At 35.6% G+C, this 22,657-nt stretch overlaps 1 protein-coding gene across 3 annotated transcripts in view; it reads left to right on the top strand.

The window, feature by feature from the left end:
* Nucleotides 1-22,657, top strand: part of GRK4 (G protein-coupled receptor kinase 4) — a 136,138-nt gene that overhangs the window by 51,241 nt on the left and 62,240 nt on the right. Inside the window, exons 1-5 of one of the 3 annotated variants that reach the window (XM_043972584.1) lie at nucleotides 4,372-4,455; nucleotides 6,541-6,614; nucleotides 14,122-14,222; nucleotides 18,577-18,669; nucleotides 21,376-21,439. In XM_043972584.1, the coding sequence (XP_043828519.1) occupies nucleotides 18,629-18,669; nucleotides 21,376-21,439 (105 nt within the window). In that variant the 5' untranslated portion in view covers nucleotides 4,372-4,455; nucleotides 6,541-6,614; nucleotides 14,122-14,222; nucleotides 18,577-18,628. Of the gene's footprint in view, nucleotides 1-4,371; nucleotides 4,456-6,536; nucleotides 6,615-14,121; nucleotides 14,223-18,576; nucleotides 18,670-21,375; nucleotides 21,440-22,657 lie in introns of those variants that run through there. The other 2 variants (XM_043972583.1, XM_043972585.1) reach the window with 2 other exon arrangements.

The raw sequence follows: 22,657 nt of genomic DNA, 5'->3' as shown, positions 1-22,657 counted from the left end.
AAAGCATAAATTCCTACAAAAGTGATCTTGTATCCTTTGCTTTCACACCTCTTGTGACAGGAGACTCACTATTTCAAAAGGCAGTCCATTCTGTTTTTCATCATCATGAGGCAGCTGAAGGAGGAATGAATAGAGAGCCATCCCTGGGTCAGGAAGACCTGGTTTCAAGTCCCACCTCTGATAAAGCTTGACTGTATGGCCTTGAGCAAGTCACTTAGTCTCTGGGTGCTCTAGGATACTCTCTTAAGTCTCAGAGAAGATGCTGCTCTACAATAGTAGATGGAGTTTCTTCCCCCTGGAGTCCCTCCTTACAGTTTTGATTCTCTCTAAGGTATTTGGAATCTTTGAATAGCAAGTAATTCAGTAGAAATCAGGATGTATTATTAATGATCAGTTAGGTAATTCACATTTTACTTCTTTCCTGGAGCATTAGGGACACACCGTTGACCTAGCAGTCTACGTGCTCTTTGAGACTACTGTATACAGAGAAGCTGATAAGCTAGGGAGTGATTCTAAAGGATGGAGCTAGGTGGTCCTTTAATTTGCTTTTCAATCCATAGATGGACAGATGAGGTATAGGGTTTGTTTAAAAACCATTAGGACAACTTTAATGGTTTGTTTGCAAATCATTAGAAGTTTTGAAATAGGCAATTTAGTCCTTACAGTTACATTTTAGATTTGATTTATATATTCCTTCATCCAATCAATATTCATTGAGTACCTTCCATATGAGAGGCCTTGTGTACTAAGGTGGGGGGGGGGGTGTAAAGGTAAATAAGGCATAGTTCCTCTCTTTATGGGGATTTTGATCAACTAACTTTGTATTAGGAGAAGGAAAAAAAAACCAGAGGGTTGTCCTTCAGAAACACAACAACTCAGATAGGACTGATTAAATACAGGTGGTGCACACCTGTCATAGTTAAGGGCAAAGTCTTATGGTGTAGTCTACTGGGCATAGAAATGACTGCTAACCTTTGGAAACCAAAGATTGTGTAGTCATAACTCTCAAGTTTTCCCAGAAAAATACCCCAAGATCCTGGCCCTTTTACCCCTTCCAACCAAGGCTATTTCCTTGAGTTTTTCCAAGCTGTTACGTCCTTACTACTATAGCATTCATAATTAAATCAGTTTTGAAGTATAACTGTCAGTTTTTATTATATTGTTCTTTTATGTCCTTTAAAAGCATTTTCCACATATTTAATTGTGATTTGTGACTAAAGATTTTTGTTTGGTAAGGCATTTCTGAAATGCAAGCCTATGGGAGAATGATTCATTTCACAAAATTTCAATCTGCTACAAACTTTGTAAAGGAATATATTTATTGCACAAGTTGAGTTGTAACACAGGGAGATGGTTGTAGATACTTCCCCTACCATGAGGAGGGAATTGTTAGCAGAAAAGGTTTTTTTGAACAACACAAAGATAAGTTAGATATGATTCCAGTGGCTCCCTTCCAGTTTGAATAGCTCTAGTTCTCCATTTTGAACCTGGCATTCGGTCATCTAGTCAGATTAAGAATGGATCCATGTTTGATCTAGCTGTCACCCAAACTTTTGGAATCCTACCTCAAATGAACTGCCCCAAAGTCACTTTAGTAGTAATTTAAGCCTTTGACAAGAAGCACAAGTGGCAGTTGTTCAATGTCTGTAGTGTGCAGAAAACTGAACTGGTTGCTTAAGTTGGTAGCATGTGACCTAATTCAGTTTGCAAAAGTCTCTTTGGGGACACTAAGCCACTACTGAAGCAGCCTTCAGTGTCTTGGGACATAAATGTGATGCTAAGAAAACTCACAGAAGCTTTTTTTTGAACCACCCTAGGACTACAAATTTAAGTAAGAAACCTAGAAGGCATTTTTGTGGCAGAGACTTCAGCTCCAAGGGTGAGTGAATTTCAGACTCTAGTGATTTGAGCTTTCTTTTATCAAATTGTATAATTATGAGGTAGCTCTTGAGGGAGGCAGTGTGGTATAGTAGAAATGGAAAGTTCTGGAATCAAAGGATCTGGGTTCAAATCCTACCTTTGATGCTGACCTTGGGCAAATCCCTTAACCTCCCTAGGGCTCAGTTTCCTCATTTGTAACATGAGGGTTACATCTGTAGATGAATGCCTTCATCTGTAATATTAGGTGGACTTTGAGGTCTCTTCCAGCTCTTGATCTATGATCTTAGGAAAGTTGAATGTTAAGCCACTTCCATTAAGATGCATCCTAGAGTCTATCATGCCCAAGACTTTCCAGAATTATTCCTGAAGCAATATTCTCATTCTGGAGAGTTTAGACACCTAAAATGATTGTCAGCTCTTAAAGTTGCTGAATTAAGGCAAAGAGCATTTTGATTCATTTTCCTAGCACATTGGACTAGGTTATGTCAGAGAATTCTGCCAAAATGGTGGCCAGACTGAATTTTTGTTTTGGTGTGTGTATGTCTATGTGGGTGTCAGTAACAAAGCAAAATTCAGTCCAACCACTTTGTGTATATGTGCATGTGTGTGTTCATATACACCCATGTACATACATATATATACCAACACACACGTATATACACAAATACACATACACACATATATATGTATATACACACACACATACACACATATACACATACACATACATAAGCACATTATATCAGAGGTAAAGTTGTATATGTCAGAAACATCCTAATCACTGAGGTTTGTTGACCTCTCAAATAGTTTCTCTTTTCATTTTAGGTAAATGTTATTTAGTTTCTCTATCCAAGTGGAACACTGAAAGTTCTGATCTTTCACTGTTTCAGCAGCTTTTCAGAGTTTAGATCTTTGTTTCTGTCTTAAATTTTGTTTTACAAATATTAAGTTTAGGTAATTTATTTTAGGGACATTTTATTCAGTCATGAATAAAGGATATTTAGCTCTTGGGACATCAGTTATGCAGAGAAGCACTGAAAGATCACCACCACTATGGTAATAATAACTGACATTTATAAAATGCTTTAAAATTCAAAAAGCCCTGTACAGAAAGTATCTTATTTAAGTCTCACAACAAAATTATGAGGGTAGGTACTAGAGATATCAGGTTTTTAGATAAGGAAACTGAGTCTAGGAGAAATTAGGTTAATTGTCCAGTGTATGACAGCTCATGAATGTCGCATTTTGAATATGAATGCAAGCAGTTCAGTTGCCCTCATAATGATAATGTGGCAAAGATAATTATTTTAGGAGAAATGGAAATTATTTGCCTGTGACCTGAGGTCTTTAAAATTCTTTATCTAAGATAGACTATAATAGATTATCATTTAACACCTCTCAGAGTAAAAGTTAAATGATATCTTAAAATCATCTTTTGAGTGACAAAGATTATGGGCAAGAATTTTTTAAAAAGATATCTTCTTATTAAAAAAAAATCTTCTCATTTTTTAATTCTTCTCATGCCTTGGAGTAGTTTTCATTCTTATTATATCCAGCTACCCTACTTTATCTTTTTTTGCTGGATGTCTCTTGGTATATTTATGTGGATGCTACTTTAGGGAATGCGTGTTCTCTTAAAATAGTTTTGAGGAATATAAAAGAAAGGAAAAGGTACTACTCTAATAACCTCTGGAAGAGGTGACCTTAGAGTTGTATTATTTCTCATTCCCCTGTAGTAATATTAAGTTTTAGAGAATGTTTCAGTTTTTGTTTTTATTATTATATGTTTCATGTGTAACAACTAGACAATAATTGTAAAATCTCTAAAAGATTCTGAATTTCCTTAGATATGTTTTTAAGAACACTCATTGTTTGATTTTATTATTGGCAAAGCTATTTAAAGTTGTGTTAAGCTCAATTTTGTAGGAAACTTTCCTAGCTGATTACCAGTATCTGAAACACCTGAGGGACTTTACAATCACACCTGAAACTCTACAGCTGAGAATTGTTAGTTGCTCATCAGCTTCCATAACTACACCCAGAGGACATCCCAAGAATCATCTGAGAAAAGACTTCCAAAGACTCAAATGGACATTTTCCTGTTTTCCTTTTCTCCATTGAATACACCGTTTATAATGTCCACTTACTAAAGGGAGTGCCCCCCTTTAGTTTTTCTCTGTTTGTAATGTCCACCTGCTAAAAGGGGAGTGCCCCCTTTTAGCCTTTGTTAATTCGAGTCACAAAATTTCTTTTCTCTCTGTATCTGTAATGTTATTGCTTCATTAAGGAAACAACTGTTTCTTAACAAAGCACAGGGGGGAATGTGATAAAATAATGGGATTTGGCAGATGCCCAGGGGTCCCACCTGAAGATTGATTTGGAATTGATTGAATTGGATGAGACTGAGAAACTGAATGAGAACCTACTTAAGATTGATAAAATTGAGACCATGCCTGGCCAGCCCTGAGTGGGGTATTGTTCTCAGAGGGTATGGACTATATCAGCAGGAGACTACCCTCAACCAAACAGCTTGAACGACCTCCCTTTTCGGGGAAGGAGACAGAAAGTAGGAAGGTGAGGGTGGCTTGCTAGATCAGTCTCTTTTTGTCCGGTACTTCAGCTTGGCGGCAGAACTTCAAGTGGGCTGCTAGGTCTATCCCACATAGATCTAAACTAGAGTTTTCCATTCTATAAGTGATCTAGTCTTACCTTCTCTCTCTTCACTAACTTCTAATACACTTTAATAAATACTTAAAAGCCTAAACTCTTGCTGAATTTATCAGTAAATCTTAGCTAGTTTTCCCCCCAAAACCTGAGGTGGGGGGCAGGTAAGGACCCACATTATATTTTAAACATCATACCCCTTAATCTGTATTCCATTCCTAAACTTTATAATTGGTACCTGGAAGTAGTAATGTGCCTGTGGAAAGGTTATAAGTAAAAAAATTGTTATTTTGAATAGATAATTCATTTTCCTTCATTATTACTTTTTTGAAGAGTTGAATAACTTTTAGACCAGATCCAGTTTAACACTATACTCATTGTACTCCAAAATTAAATTTTAAATATTCAAGGTTTAACAATATCCATTCATGTCATAAACTTGTACATATTAGGAAACCAAACATGTCTTAACACTAAGCTAAAAAGAAGAATATAATTTGCTGAACGTGTTGAATTTTATTTGATACATACATGTAAATATATATATATTATATATATCTTTAGCCTTTCTATTCTACTTTATGACTTAAATAATGCATAACGATTTAAAGTAGTAAATAGAAATGTAATCATTGAATACTAGAGTTACAGGGAACATCAGCAGTCCTCTAATGCAATACTTATATGATACATGAATACTGTCTACCAGATCCCCAGTAAGGCTGGACAGCTCTGATTATTAGGAAGGTTTTCATTTTTTGAGGTAAAAACTCATTTCTTGTAACATGCCTATTACTCCAGGTTTTGTTTTCTGGACCTAAACAGAGTAGTTCTAAAGCCTATTGCAAGTTATAGCTTTTTAAATAGTTTAAGAAAATCGTTTCCCCTCTGCCCAGCCCCACCCCCTTTTCTCCCCCCTCCTTCACTTGCATCCTTGGGTTCTTTTGATATTCTAATTAGGAGACTGACAAAATTGCCTTCACAAGGGAAAATTGCAGAGTAGAACTGAAAAGACAAGCTATATGCTAGTGTTTCTGAAATTTGGTAGCCACTAAAATTTGGTACAACAATAAATATTTTGTCTTTTGTATATACTTGTTACAGTAGTTCAAGAGCTCTCTGAGACACCTAAAGGTTGCTTTACTTCCATTGTAGGAATAACTATAGAGAAAAGAATCAGATGGATGAACTTCATCCCTTTAGTCACCTTTATTTATATAAAATGACACCCCCTTTCCCAAAGACTGATGGTAATCTACAAATTGTTGGCTGAGAAATAGTGATTTAGTCTTAACTCTTGAAAAATATCTATTCATACATGCCTTGAAAATGGAAAAAAGATAAAATTAAACTCTATGTGGTCTTTAAAACCTAATTCATTATATGCCCAAGCTATTCTCTTTTTTTTTAAGTTTTTTTTTATTCCAGTTTAATTCTCCCAAATCAAAGTATAGCATAGAGAGAATTTAGGAAAGTAATGGGGCAGCTAATTTCTTAGTTTCCTAACCTCCTTAGTAAATGAAAAATTGTCCTTAGCTTCCTTCACTGTAAAATATGGTTGAACTAGATGATCTCTTAGGAACCCTCCCAAATCTAAAGTTACATGAGTATACAATTATTAAGTAGATTCCATTAGTGAAAAAAGTGGAGACTTTATGAATTATTTTATCAGACAAGTGGTCAGTGCACTATGGTAGGGACTGGGAAATTCAGGGATGAGATATCATCTCTAGTCCAAGAGTTTGCCATCTGATAGGGAGATGATAATTTTGAGATAGGGCTAAAGGAAAGAACCAGAATGCAATAGGAAATTTTGAAAGGAAGATACGGCTTTTAGAGAGGTCATAGAGTAAAGGGATCAAAGAAGGCTTCACTAAACCCAATAATTAATCACACAATTTAAGTTTGAATAATTGTTCTATATGTAGGTATATATTTGGGGTTTTTTTAATGTATAAAACATAGACTTTTCCCTCACTTCTCTTTCCCAGGCAGAATATGAGGTGGCTTCAGATGAAAATCGAAGAGAGACTGCTCTGAAGGTTGTAAACACATACTTCAACAATGGGGTATGTTTTATTCTCTAGCTAATAATATTTGTAACTTATTATTCTTCAGATTCAAACTTGAGATTTCTTAGCTTCCAAGGAAACATATTAAAATGCAAGATGTTTAAAATTAATATTATATCAATATTATTAATTTGCATTTTTCCTTAGATTAAAAATTTTCCCCAAACTAAACAAATAGTTAATTTTTAAAATGTTCTCCTACTCTAATTTAGCTTCATGAGAAACTACCTAAGGCTAAAAATACCTTTTACTAAGTCTTTATTGATGGATAGTTTTGTGTTTTGTGCAGTCCTTTCTCATGTTCTTGTAGCTAGCTTTTTTGTTCCTTTGTCTGTGGCATAGTTTCCTAAGCATGGCTTTCTTAGACTAAAAAAGTCCTAACTGATATAACAACCACACGCATTTATGTATGTAAATTTATTGTTGTTGTTCAGTTATTTGAGTCATGTCCAACTCTTCATTAACATGTTTGGAGTTTTCCTGGCAAAGATACTGGAGTGGTTTGCCATTTCCTTCTCCAGCTCATTTTACAGATGAGGAAACTGAGGCAAACAGGGTTTAGTGATGCCCAGGGTCACACACCTAGTGTCTGAGGCCAGATTTGGACTCAAGAAGAAGACTCCGGGCCTGGCACTCTATCCACTGAGCCCCCTAACTGCCCTGTGCATAAACTTGGCACCTGGGGCAGCTAGGTGGTGCAGTGGATAAAGCACCGGCCCTGGATTCAGGAGGACCTGACTTCAAATCCGGCCTCAGACACTTGATGCTTACTACCTATGTGACGTTGGGCAAGTCACTTAATCCTCATTGCCCCACCAATCAATCAATCAATCAATCAATCAATCAATAAACAAACAAATAAATAAATGAAAATAAAATAAAACAAATTTGGCACCTAATAATAGTTCCTGTGGATAATTGAAAAAATAATGGCAGTGTCCTGCACTTAAGGAGCTTATAATATAATATGGTAATGTAATATAATAAGGTAAGTTAAAATAGTTCCCACAATGCTTTGGGGTTTCCAGAGTTCTTTTATTGGGATAATCCTATGAAGTAGATAGTATGTGTTCTTATACCCATTTCACAAATAAGGAAGCAGAGGCTCAGAGGCAGTGATGGTATATACTGGGGCCAAGACTCAAACCAGGGACTTTTTACCCCAAGTCCTATAGCTTGGCCAGATTGTGTCACCTTGTGGAGTTATGGTTGTTGTCCTACAAGTGAGAAAAACAAGTCTTAGAGAAATTCAGTGACTTGTCTAAGGTCAAACAGTGACAGGACTAAAAACTCTTGTAGGAAGTATTTTTATATAATTGAAGAATTCATGTGATGTTAAAAGGATGGGAAGGTACATTGCCTTAGCCTCAATAGATGAACAATTTACTAATCAGTGTGATGGGTGAGATTTGCCCTTAATCATCTGTAACTCCTCAGCATTACCATATGAATGGTTTAGAACAAAATGCTAAAAAAACAAACAAAAAAAGAACTACACTCTTTGTAGGTCTTCTCACTCTCCATCCATTGTTCTTTCCTGTTACACAATGATTGACTCTTGTCAGGAAAAGAGTATATGATTAATGACTAAATAAGTATTTGGGAGAAGGGCTTTTATGAGTTTATAGGAGAGCAGAGTTTTGTGGTTTGGAAAGGCTTCTCAGAGGTGTTAGCACTTGAGTTGGAAAGTGAGAAGTGAGGAGCTGGAGAAAAGTGGGGGAAGGTGTGAGCAAAAGCACAGGCACAGATAAGATGGTGAGATTTATCACACTAATGGAGGGCTCTGGAAGGTGCCTAATGATGATCGGGTTCAGAAGGCAGGTTGGAGCCTGATGGTGAAGGTATTTGAACGTCAGGCTAAGAAGTCTAGATTTTTAAGCATTTTGATAATGTTTAAGAATTCAGTCTTGTAGAAAGATCTTGTAGAAATCTCATTTCACGTGTAGAATAGATTGGAGGGAAAGGGGGAACACCAGAGGCAGAGACCAGTGTCTAGGGTTTAGGGCAGTAGTCTTCAAGCCTTTTCTTTTATATATTAAGTAATTTTTTTTGGTTTCAAGTCTTTTTGATTGCTCATCCCAACCAGCAAAAAATTTTTGAGTTCACACATATGTACTTATTCATAAATGATATATGCATGCTTCTCTATTAATAATTGTATGCATTATAAAGCTCACAAAAATTGAAATGAAAAAATAATCAGATTAAGTTGAAATAATATTTGATTCTACATTCAGTAGGAAACCACTGGATTTATTGGGTAGGGAATATGTGGACAAGCCTGTGCTTTTGCTTTAGGAGCTGGGTGGAAGACAGATTAGAGTGGGAAGAATCTTGAAGCAGGGACACTTTTAGGCAGCCACTGTGATAGTCTAGGTGAGAAGTGTTAAGGGAGATTGTTGGCTAAGAGTGTAGAAAGAAGGGGACAAAGGCAAGAGATGTCACAGAAGAAAAAATGACAAGATTTGGCCACTTGTATATTTGTGGTGAGAGAAAATGAGATGAGCGTGATACAAGTTGTTAAATTGATGAACTGGATAGATGGCAGGGCAGCAAACTGAATTCACCGAATTAGGAAGCTGTTCAAAGAGTCCAGACAAGAGGTAGTAGGGGCAGTGAAATTGGAGAGGAAAGGAAGAATTGGAAAAAGAGCAAGGAAGTAGAAGAGCATTGTATGTTGCATTGATACATTATAATTAACACAAGCTGATTAAATATTTACATGATTTTTAATTCACATTAATTTAAAAATCATTCATACATTCAGAGAAGTTGCTCATCTCACTATCAGGGTCAGGGTACAACAGGAAAGATGAAGGAATAAAAGTTTACTCCTTTTTCTTGTTTCAGTTATACTTTTGTTACTTGAAATTAATTTGCTGAAGGACTTATAAAAATGCATAAAATTTTTTTGTCTGATATGTTTTGCATGACTGCAAACATAGCTTATGTTAAATTGCTTGAGTTTTTAAGGCGGGTAGGGAGGGAGGAAGAGAATTTGGAACAAAAAGTTATAAAAACTGATGTTACAATTTATTTTTACATGTAAGGTAGGGAAAATTCTAAATAAATAAATAAATTTTTAAAAAAGAAATTAATTTGAAGATGATTTTTCACATAAAATATACTTCTTGTTTGTCTTTTTTTTTTTTTTTAGTGAGGCAATTGGGATTAAGTGACTTGCCCAGGATCACACAGATAGTAAGTATTAAGTGTCTGAGGCTGGATTTGAACTCAGGTACTCCTGACTCCAGGGCCGGTGCTCTATCCACTGTGCCACCTAGCTGCCACTGTCCTTTCTTTTTGAAGAGGCCCATGACATTAGGGTGATGTCATGACGTGCACTGAATTGAATTTAAGTGAGGGAAGGCTGTGCAGGTTACCAACGCCACTCTCTCCTCCAAAGCCATCTGGGTGCAGTGGCAAGATATAGATCAGAATGACTAGAGATGGCCCTGGATGTCTAAGGCAATTGGGGTTAAGTGACTTGCCCAGGATCACACAGCTAGTAAGTGTCTGAGGTGATATTTGAACTCAGGGCCCCCCATCTTCAGGGCCAGTGCTCTATCCATTGCAACACCTAGCTGGCTCACATAAAATGTGCTATGTTAAAGATAAAACAATGTAATGTATCTTATCTTCCTCATTATTTGACTCTTCCAATGTATCTTAAAATAGTATTTGAAATAATTATGCTATTCATGGGGGAAAAAACTGAAACCTCATTATAATGCTGTCATTAGGAATCTTGTCATGGAACCTAATTATAGGTAAAATAGCCATATTATTATTAAATTCTTTTGGTATTTGAGAAATGAAACCCCATTGAGATATCAAAACAGATCATATCGAGGGCAGCTAGATGGCGTAGTGGATAGAGCACTGGCCCTGAAGTCAGGAGTACCTGAGTTCAAATCCAGCCTCAGACACTTAACACTTACTAGCTGTGTGACCCTGGGCAAGTTACTTAACCCCAATTGCCTCACTTAAAAAAAACCAAAAAACCAGATCATATCAGAGTAGCTATCTTTCCTTTTCTGACAGAGCTGCTAACCTGGAAGTGATATATATAGTTTACCTAGATTTTAGCAAAGCATTTGAGGAAATATATTGTGCTATTCTTGTGGAAATAATGGAGAGATTTGGGCCACCTGGTAGCACATTTAGATTAAGTCAGAACTGTTTGAACAGCTGAACTCAGTAGCTGTTAATAGTTTGATGTCATTTTGAAGGAGGGATCCTTTAGAGTGCCCTAGGGTAATGGGTATGGTCCTGTGGCACTTGTATTAATGATTTAGATATGACACAGGGCAGCTAGGTGGCACAGTGGGTAAAGCACCGGCCCTGAATTCAGGAGGACCTGAGTTTAAATTTGGCCTCAGACACTTGACACTTACTAGCTGTGTGACCTTGGGCAAGTCACGTGACCCTCATTGCCCTGCAAAAAAAAGAAAAAAGTATATATGACATATATAAAATTTGCAGAAGACAAAGCTGAAAGCAATAGCTAACACGCTGCATAATAGTTAAAAACCAAAAAGATCTTGATAAGCTAGAACTACAATAAGATAAATCTAATATAGGTCAATGTAAAGTCCAACACTTTCAAAAAAACAAATCACCTTAACAAGTGGAAGTATTGATATTGGAGGCAGAAAAAGAAGGCTAACTAGTTCTTAGGCTTAAAAAGATATGGGGATTTTCGTGCCTTATCAAATCAATATGTCAGTGATGTGATGTCAGCCAAATAAGCAAATGCTGCCATGTACTTCACTGAGTAACATAGCCCCTAGGAATCAGGAGGTGAGAGTCCCAAATGGTAAGACCACATCTGGAGTTTGATTCTGAGTGTCACAGTTTAGCAAGGATTTTAACATGATACAGAAGAGAGCAGCCAGGATAATAAAGAGTCTTTATTCCATGCTATATCATAATCATTTGAAAAAACTGGAGATGTGTTTAGCTAGGAGAAGAGAACATTCAGGGGGAACATGAGAACTATGGTTCATGTATGGGAAGGGTTTTAATGTGAAGAAGAGGATGGTCTTGTATTGTTCAGCCCCATAAAGCCGAACCTGTGAAGCAGTGGTTAGAGCTGAAAAAAAGACAAGTTTTGATTTGCTATAAGAAGTTCCCCAAAATGAGAGCTATCTAGAAGTAAAATAGATTGCCTCAGTATACAGTGGGTTATATTCCGTTGGAAATCTTCAGAAAGTCTAGATGATGACTTACTGTGTTAATTTGTTGTGGGGTTTCTTCTTTGGAATAAAATGTTGGATAAAATGCTTTGTAACAATTCGGGCCTCAGACACTTGACACTTACTAGCTGTGTGACCCTGGGCAAGTCACTTAACCTTCATTGCCCCTCAAAAAAAAACCACTATGGAATCTAGATGCAGATTGAACCATACTATTTCTTTTTTTGTTTGTTTTTCCTTTTTGCTTTGATTCTTTTTTCACAGCATGACTAATGCAAAAATATGTTTAATGTGATTGTACATATATTATAACCTATATCAGATTGCTTGCTGTCTTGGTGAGGGGAGAGAGGGAGAAAAATTGGAAACTACAAATCTTATAAAAACAAATGTTGAGGGGCAGCTAGGTGGCATAGTGGATAGAGCACCGGCCCTGGATTCAGGAAGACCTGAGTTCAAATCCGGATTCAGACACTTTACACACTTTAGCTGTGTGATCCTAGGCAAGTCACTTAACCCCAATTGCCTCACACACACACACAAAAAACCCAAAACAAAAAAAAAAAAAACCCACAAATGTTGAAAGCTATTTCTACATGTAACTGGAAAATAATAAAATAATGATGAAAAATAAAATGGCTTGTAAGGTGCCATTAATCTGGCAATTTTTACAATCTCTTTATACCACAATAAGTCTTCATTACTACCTTTAGCCAGTAAAATTCATTTGCCAAATGAAGATCAACCTTCTGGTAATAAGCCAGTCTATATTTAGGTAAGCTGGTCATTTGACAATAGACTCCATTGCTAGGTGATAAAACTATAAAATGGACCGTGTGCTAAAGGTTCAAGAAAATTTATGCTTTAGTCATTATCCAGTGGTGCCACAGCAGTCATAACTCATGAAGCCTTAGCCTCTACTTTAAGGCACCATCCAGGGGCCAAAGTGTTCCAGCTGTTGACGTTCAGCTTCCTCTAGCAATAAGAAGATAGTTTGGTATACATCCGATCACCTGCAGGCAAATCTTTAATACACTTCTAGAATTAAATATAAATTCTTTTGAGCATGTAAAATCCATCACAGTCTGACACCCCAACCTGCCTTTTTAGTTTTATTAACCTTTACTCCCCTTCTCATTCTCTTTGTTCCATCCAGATTGGCTTTAGTGATATTACTTACCTTTGTACTACTGGTTCTCTCCCATACCTAGAGTATGTTTATCTGTCACCTCTATTTCTTAGCATCCCTTGCACTTCAAGGTATAATTTTAAAACACATCTATGCATCCATCTTTTGACAGCTCCTCTTATTTATTGAGGAGTCAGCAATATCTCTCCTTTTTGTTTCTGAAGCAAATATGTGTGTGTGTACACACACAGATATATATATATATATATATATATATATATATATATATATATATATACAGATATATATATATTAATGGAAGTTTTTAACCATTGTTTTCATTTTCTCCATGAATTAAGTTCTGTAAGGCTCATTCTTTTACATATTAATATTAGATTATGTTTTGTAGTTGAGTTTTTAGTCAGGGTTAAGGAGCATACAACTTGTTCTTTCAAAAAACATACAACTTTTGGGGCAGCTAGGTGGCGCAGTGGATAGAACACTGGCCCTGGAGTCAGGAGTACCTGGGTTCAAATTCAGCCTCAGACACTTAACACTTACTAGCTGTGTGACCCTGGGCAAGTCACTTAACCCCAATTGCCTCACTAAAAAACAAAACAAAACAAAAAAACCCCACATATGACTTTTGAGAGAATAGCACTGATGCATAGAACTAGGGAAATATATAAGAGAAATTTCCAAAGGTTATATTAATATATATATATATATACATACATTTGTGAATAATTTTTAGAATTGTGTAAATAGTCAATCCTTATAACAAGATAACAGTTAACATATTGAACTGTTTCACATTTATTGAGTGTTCTCTGTTTACATTTGAGTGTCATGAATTTTTTCTTCTCATTATACTCCTTTTTAACCTGTTTTTGACTTTGCACTTTAAAAATTTTGCCTTAGATTATAAAAATTCAACTGTTTCCTTAATTTTACAATATTAAGAAATCAGAACATATTTTAAAATATTTCATTGGAATTCTGTTTATGTTTCTAGTTTCAATTATGTACAAATTCAAATTTTATCAAAATTAAACTAAAGTCTCTACAGTCAATTAATTTGATTAACCTTTTCCTCTTCCTTCCTTGACAAGCTTTGCTAATGAAGGATTTATTTTAAGATTATTAATTGTGCTCATTTGGTTTGTATTATGTGAAGTCTGCTGCCCATTTACCGGAAATACCTCAGGATATAGTGAAAGAATGTAAAGAGAGGCTGGAGCAGAGCCCTTGCAAAGAACTTTTTAAAGACTGCACTAGGTAAGTGATGAATGCACAGTACTTTAATTATTAACAAAAACTGTAAAATATTGTATTGCTATGACCAGATGTTAAGGTAACTTTTTTTCCTATTGTCAATTAAAAAATACTTTACAAATATTGTCAGAGTATTTTAAAAATTAAAATTAAAAAATTAAGATACAATGTTCTAGTCAGCTTACTTTTAAGTGAAAGCAAATAAATTCATTAGTAAGAGCAAATTAATAATGAACTGAAGACTCCCAAGTTGAACTAAAATTTCCTGTGATTTTTCTGCTGCCTCAAGATTCTATCCCTCTTTTTCTGAGCATTTCATTCTTAGGCATTAATTCATAAAACATAAACTTCTCTTAAAAAATATCCTTCTGGGGCAGCTAGGTGGCGCAGTGGTTAAAGCACCGGCCCTGGATTCAGGAGTACCTGAGTTCAAATCCGGCCTCAGACACTTGACACTTACTAGCTGTGTGACCCTGGGCAAGTCACTTAACCCCCATTGCCTTAAAAAAAAAAAAATCCTTCTTCTGAAACCTTGAATTAATTAATCTTTTTCCTTGTATGGCAAAAAGAATGACCAACTTCTAAAGTAACCAAAGCTTAAATTACATAGGGCTTTATTGATTACTCTTAGAATATAGAAACCTTATAGAAATATGCAAATTGCAGTAGCCTGGTATCTTTTTTGGGGGGGTGGGTAGGGCAATGAGGGTTAAGTGACTTGCCCAGGGTAACACAGCTAGTGTCAAGTGTCTGAAGCTGGATTTGAACTCAGGTCCTCCTGAATCTAGGGCCGGTGTTTTATCCACTGCGCCACCTAGATTCCCCCCAGTCTGGTATCTTATTGATCCCATCCCCAGGTGAGCTTTTGTATTAGCCTCAGTTGAAGTTTTCCTAGGTTTTATAGTCCTTTAATGCTTCTGCTTCATTATTATGTTATTTTTCTATAATCCTTTGACATTAAAAATGTAAAATGCCTTCTCATCTATACTTCAGTATCTTCATAATAGCTTTCTGTGGTTGCTGGAAGGATGGTATTAGCTTCACATTACTGATGGAAATATAATTTGAGCAGAATCACACAGCTATTTGGCAATGATGCCATTATCAGAACCTATAAATAATGGTCACTCAAAGTTCCTATAGTCATGATATTCATAACCTGATACCCTCATGGAATTTATGAATAGGTTTCAGGGGATCTGTGAATTTGGATAAGAACATAAATTACATTTTAATTTTCACTAACCTCTAACTTGAAATTAGAGGTCTTTGCAATAAGGCACATATATGAATGAGAAGATGTAGAGGGAAAAAGAAGATGTAGAGGAGTTGTGACCCATGTGCACAGAGTGAATTCCTTTGTCAGTCAGATTATTGATCCTTCCACGTATCTAGGATTTGGGACAATTGTGTTTGTGGGGAAACAAGTTTAGAATATAAACCAGACTATAGTAACATCTCTGGCCCTTCATCATTAGAAGTATTCAAATTACTTCTTCTCGTCAGCCTGGTTTATTTAAGGACTAAGTGGGAGAGTGATAGAGACTTGACCTGTGATTTCACTTATACAGGAAGTTCCAGGGAGGAAAAATTTAAGGACTTTGCTACAAGTAATCAGAGTCTTAGAGTTGCTTAGAGCACTGAGATGTTAAGTCACCATGTGTCAGAGATGTAATATGAACCTAGGTCTTTGTGGCTTCAAGACAAGCTCTATTTTCATTGTATTATCCTGCCTTCCGTGTGATTGAAAAGTATTAAGTAGATACCAGAATTTCAATAAATATGTTTTTTTTTATTAAATAGAGATAGATCTTACGCTTTAAAATAGGAAAATATGTTGAGGCTGAAGAGGTATAGTACAAAACATAGTTAGGACAGGTTAGTGGAAGCAAATCACAGGCTGCAAGATCAGGTGTGGGTAAGAAAGATGACTAAAGGGGCAGCTAGGTGGCTCAGTGGATAAAGCACCGGCCCTGCATTTAGGAGGACTTGAGTTCAAATCCAGCTTCAGACATTTGACACTTACTAACTGTGTGACCCTGGGCAAGTCACTTAACCCTCATTGACCTGCCCCCCCCCCAAAAAAAAGGTGACTAAAGCTAATGTACGGAAGGAAGAAAAAACTAACAACTATACCTCAAAAGTCACTAGATTCTTCATACCCACTGTCCCAGCAATCTCATGAATAGTCCCAAAGAGGTCAAAGACAGAGGGAGAGGACCCAAATGTACAAATATATTTATGGTGGCACATTTTGTTACAGTTAAGAACTAGAAACAAAAATGGGTGCCCATAAATTTGAAAATGACTTAGCAAATTATATTATAGGTGTTTAATGGAATATTATTATTCTATAAGAAATGATGAAAGGGATGGATTTAAAGAAACCTGAAGTGATTTATATGGACCAGTGCAGAGTGACATTAGCAGAGCTAGGAAAATTATTTATATGAAAAGCAGGAGTGGGGAATTGTAGAAATGTTCCTGTTTTCACATGACCTCACCAACACTGAGTTTCAAGTAGAAGATGTTACTTCAGTGTTGTTTTAATTTGCTCATGATTATTAGTGACCTGGAGCATTTTTTCCAGTATTTGTTGAATTGAGTTGAATTTGACTGTTGTGACCTTTTAAAAAATATATTTTGGATTTTTGTTGTATTTGCCAAAAAGAATGTTAACAGTTAAGCTTTCATAAGAGTGTAATTCACTGAAGCATATTGGATAAGATGTGGGTTTAATGCTACTTTATATTGATAGACAAATACACATTTTCCCAGGTACATTTGTTAAATAACTAATCCTTTAACCAGTTTTTATTTCCTCCAATTTTTGTATGCTTTTTGTGTGTGTCCATTAAAAGCCCTAGATTTATCCTCAAAGAGGGACTTGCTTTGAAATCTTGTCACTGCCCTCCTTTTGGGCATCTGCTCCTCAAGTGTAAATTGAAGATGCTATACTCAATTACTTTTAAGATTCTTTGCATCTACGAATCTGTAATTCTATGATCCACTGGTCTATTAATTATTATTTTTATTTTTTTGCCTAGTACCAAATAGATTTAAAAATAATAGCATTGTGTAATATGTTTTAAAGGCATGTTATATGAAAGCACATTCTTTAGCTTCCTCCCCCTCCCCCAGCATCCCTCTTTATGGTTTTACCTGCTTGTTTTTCCACATAAATTTCATTGTAATTTTTATTGAATACCCTGGGTATTTTGATTGGTATTGCATAAATTAATTTTGGGGCTAATATAATTTTCCCCATATCAATCTGATGCATCCTTGAATATTACTTAACTCTTATTTCAGTCATTGGGATTTTATGATGGTATTTATACAGGTTATGTGCCTTCCTAGTTAATTCCAAAATATCTTAAACCTTTTGTTAATATTGTAATTAGGGTTTATTTTTCTTTTTTATATTTTCTTGATCTGTATTGTGGACTCATCATTAAATAATGATTAAATAAATAGTAAGTTAATATAACCAAATACAATTAATGCAATTAAGATTGACAAGTATGAGGAATATAAAAAATAAATACCATTTTAAAGTAATGCAAAAGAAGTAAAACTAGAAGGGAATACTTACTATGATTATATAAGAAGTCAAAGAATTTTAATTGAGAATTAATGAGAATTAAACTTTATAATTTGAAATTATAAATTTAATTTCATTAATTTGAAGGTAAATATATAATAATTTAATTGTAATGATATTTTACATTCAAAATTAATTTTTAAAAGCAACTATGTGATAGAACTGAGGACTAACACTCAACAACAGAAGAAACATGAACCTAAGTATATTGAACAGTAGCCAGAATTGTAAAAAGGAACAGATCCTACAAATACAATTGTAAGCCAAGTTAGTTTTCACTTAAAAAGAACTGATGTTAATATACAAATCCACACTGTAGCTAATAATACTGTCATCCGTTATTGTCCTCAGCTATCTAAGGAGATGCATTTTTTAATGGGCATTTTACAATTTTTATCATTAGCATGTTCTCAGATACCTGTCTGGATGCATGGAATACGTATTCCCAAATTATTATCTACATGTGAAATTCTATACACTATAACCATTTTCCTATTTTTAAAATTAAAAATGCATTCTCAATCCCCACATAATAGAGTATTGCTGTAATAGTACCAGTAGCAGCACAAGTACTAGAGAGTCAAGATTCCCTAAGTCCAAATTTAACCCATGACATATATTTGTTCTCTGAATTATGTAAAATTCCCTGTAAGCAGTTTTTTATGGTAAATAACTCATTTCACTCAGTTGACCCATCAATGTATAGTCATATTATAATATAGAAAGATGTAATTGTGTAATATATTTTTCTAGGGTTGTCCATGATTATTTAAATGGAAGACCATTTGAGGAGTACCAAGAAAGTATGTTTTTCTCTCGATTTTTACAGTGGAAATGGTTGGAAAGGTATGGTGTATGTGTGTGTGTTGTTTTTTCCACATTTTTCATGGTGGAGATAGGAATTTTTAATATTTTGTGTAAATTCCATTGTAATTTTTATAGAATTCTATGAAGGAAACTCCTTATTATTTACATTGTTTATCCCTGAAAGTAAGAGTGAAAATTTCTCTTGGTTTAGCTCTGTGTTGTTTTATTTTATTATGCATGTTAACCTTCCAGGTCAGGGAGGCATTTAGCAATTAGAATTGATAAGATCTTTGGAAAATCATTCATTCCAATTAACTTTTTTACTTTTTTTGCTTAGAAAACAAGACTATAATGACGGAAATATTCTTTAGAATGCTTTTTTCCCCTTCTTCGTGTATCCTCTTCCCCCTTCTTTTTTTGTGTTTAATAAAAGTAATGAAAATTATACTAAAACTAGCATATCCTGGACAAAAAGCAAAAACCAAAAAAAATGAGCTTGGTCCCAAATAAGGGATATGAGAAGATATGATGTCCACTCCTTTGCAGTGGTCAGGATCTGTGGATATGCAACATTGTATATGAAGTCAGGTATTTTTAATGTATCATTTAGATTTTCTTTTTTTTCTTTTTTTAAAACAGTATTTTTTCCAATTATATGTAAAGACTTTTTTTAGCATTCATTTTTGCAAAATTTGGAGTTCCAAATTTTTTCCCTCCCCTCTTCCTAAAACAATGAGCAGTTTGATATAGGTTATATATGTGCAATCATGTTAAACATATTTCCATGTTAGTCATAATTGTGAAAGAAGAAATAGACTGAAAGGAAAAAAACCACCAAAAAATATATATACATATATAAAGAAAGTGAAAATAGTATGGTTCAATCTGCATTTAGAGTCCACCAGTTCTTTCTCTGGAGGTGGAAAGCATTTTTCATCTTGAGTCCTTTGGAATTGTCTTGGATCATTGTATTGCTGAGAAGAGCTAAGTCATTTATAGTTGATCATCACAGTACTATGTACAGTGTTCTTCTGGTTCTGTTCACTTTGCATCAGTTCATACAAGTCTTTCCAGGTTTTCCTGAAATCTGCCTGTTCATGATTTCTTATTACACAGTAATATTCCATTACATTCATATACTGTAGCTGGAGTTTGAAGTCCCGCCCCCTTTTTTAATGGACTCTAGGTCACCATTGCATTTGTGATGTGCTTACTATGTTTCACACACAGTGCTGAACACTAGGGATATAAAGAAAAGCAAAAGTGCAGCCTCTCTGCTCAAGCATCTCCCATTCCAATGCAAACAGCTGTATACTGTGGGGTAGCCCAGGGCAGGAAGGGCCTTTTGCAGAAGGCAGGATTTGAGCTAAGTCTGTTAGGAGTTCTGGAAGCAGAACTAGAGCATTCCAGTCTTGAAGAGCAGCCAGTGAGCAGGCTTGGAGCCATAGAGTAGGTGGAGGGAAGTCCAGTCAGAGAAGACTAGAAGGACTGGCTGGGGCCCAGGAGTGAAGGCCTTGCAGAGCCAGAGGATTTTGGTTTTTTTATCCAGGAGGTGTTTGTTAGGTTGGAAGGTTGTGAGGTCCGAGCTGTGCTGTGAGGGGGAGCCCTCGGGCTGTTGTGGACAGGATGGCTAGAGGTGGGGAAGATAAAGCTGATCTAAACCTGGCCCAAAAGCCATTACAGTAGGCCAGACAGTAAAGAGCCGTGGGCAAGGGAGAAGCAAGGCTGGAGCTGGGTTTTTCATTGAATGCTCCCCTGGAGTCAAGGGCAATATGCCTGAACTAAGAGCCTGGGGGCCTTGGGAGGGCAGGAATGCACTCAGCAGAGTTGGGAGTTAGTTGAGAAAAGGAGAGTGAGTATCTGGGGGAAAGATAATGAGTTCTGCATTGGACTTTCTGAGTTTGAGATAATTCCCAATCAAAGGATGAGTGATGGCTTGTGAAATGGCCAGGCCATCAGATTCTAAAGAATTCTTCAGTATGGTAATACAAGTCTGTCAGCAGAATTTTATGAAGCAGTTAACTATATGCCAGCTATTGTGCCAAGAGCTGGGGATATCAAGAATAAAAGGCAAAATCATTCCTTGCCCTGAAGAGGAAGGGGGAGTGCAAAGCAAGGCGGGGGTGGGGGTGGGGGTGGGGAGAGTTTCCAACTCTTTTTTTTTTTTTAAGTGAGGCAATTGGAGTTAAGTGACTTGCCCAGGGTCACACAGCTAGTAAGTGTTAAGTGTCTGAGGCCGGATTTGAACTCAGGTACTCCTGACTCCAGGGCCAGCGCTCTATCCACTGCACCACCTAGCTGCCCCCCAACTCTTTTTTGATGATGTGAGATACTCCTCTAAAAGCATGGCGAGCTTTGAGGACCCTTCTCCTGTGTATCATTTGCTGCCATTAGCACCTAGGAGTAGTAAGGACTGATCTTATGGAAAAACTCTTGGAAAACTTGGAAGGGTTGTTTCTTATTAGGATCCATCCCACTAGAAACAGTCTTTATTTCTTGTAGATTATTCTTCTGGAGGGCACCCCACATTTTGACCATGAGCATCCATTGTGCTCATTAGCATTCATCTGGCTATGTGTGTGTCCCTTTCTACATGATCACTTAGCCAAAGGAAAGATATTGATCCTTTAATGGAGTAGGATCAAGTAAGAATTGGGCTTGTTTTCTTTAAAGCCGATGTGTAGTGTGAGATGTCTAACCTATGGTGTTTTTTTGTTTTTTTGTTTTTGTCTTTTTACTAACTAGGCAACCTGTAACAAAAAATACATTTAGACATTACAGAGTTCTAGGAAAAGGAGGATTTGGAGAGGTGAGTAATGGGGGAGCTATTATCAGCAACAATTCTTGAGAGATTGGAGCAAAAATGAAAATCAAACTGCAAAGCATCAGTTATAATTAAAGTATTACGCCAACATTGATTTAACTAATAGATATTATTTGGTGCTAATTTTAAAATAATCATCCCAAAACATCTGTGAAATTCAGTATTGAATATTAATGAAAAGAATTTGATAAATATATAAAATATTGTCATTACACAAAAGATTCATCCCTTATATCTGAATGATCTGCACTCCCATTCATTCTCTAAGGGCCAGCTTAATTTATCATGATTTAAGATTGTTTCATTCTCATAAATATGGTTGCATCATAAAAACTTTATGCTTTGCTTACAATTGTAATTCATATTGGTTTGAATATACATATGTCACTAAATCAGTAATTATTGTAAAGATTGAGCATACAGCAGAATCTTTCTAAGTGACTACCCCAAATCTGTGAATTATAGTCTTTCTTGCCATGTTGCCTTCAAATACTCAAATCTTTTGGACTGTATTCACTGTAGTTGTTAAACATTGTTGGTTGAGAAAGAAATTGTAATCTCCCAGTTGTTTTACAAAATATTTGTGAACATATTTAAAATACATTTTTTGTTTATAAATGCCTACTATATGTAGAACAACAATATTCTATGTATATGTATGTATGTATTTATAGAGAGACATATGTACATATATATAAATTGTTGATATGTTTTCAATATCAAATCCTTATCAGAGAAATTTGGTACAAAGATTTTTTCCAAATTTGATTACCCATCTTATCTTAGATGTATTAATATTGTTTATGCAGAAGCTTTTCAGTTTCAAATAGTCTAGTTTATTTTATCTTTTGTAATTGCCTATATCTCTTGTTTGGTTAAGCATACATTTCCTACCTGGTAGCTGAAGTATATGATCTGTTCTCTTCTAATTTTTTTATAGTATAATGTTATGGTCATATCTATTTAGAATGTATTGTGGAATACACTGTAAGGTTTTGGTCTAAGCCTAGTTTCTGCCAGACTCTGCTTTTCAGTTTTCTTATTAGTTTTTTGTTTGTTTTAACCAAATGAGTTTTTCCTACGTGATTGATGTTTCTACTTTATCAAACACTGCATTATCGAATTCCTTTGTTTCTTATTCACCTTGTCCAGTCTGTTCCATTGATATTTCTATTTTTTAATAAATACCAGATGGTTTTGATG

The sequence above is a fragment of the Dromiciops gliroides genome, chromosome 6, assembly GCF_019393635.1.
Source record: "Dromiciops gliroides isolate mDroGli1 chromosome 6, mDroGli1.pri, whole genome shotgun sequence".
Classification (NCBI taxonomy): Eukaryota; Metazoa; Chordata; class Mammalia; order Microbiotheria; family Microbiotheriidae; genus Dromiciops; species Dromiciops gliroides.
The sequence above is the reverse complement of the archived record's forward strand: the minus strand, read 5'-3'. Positions and strand labels throughout refer to the sequence as shown.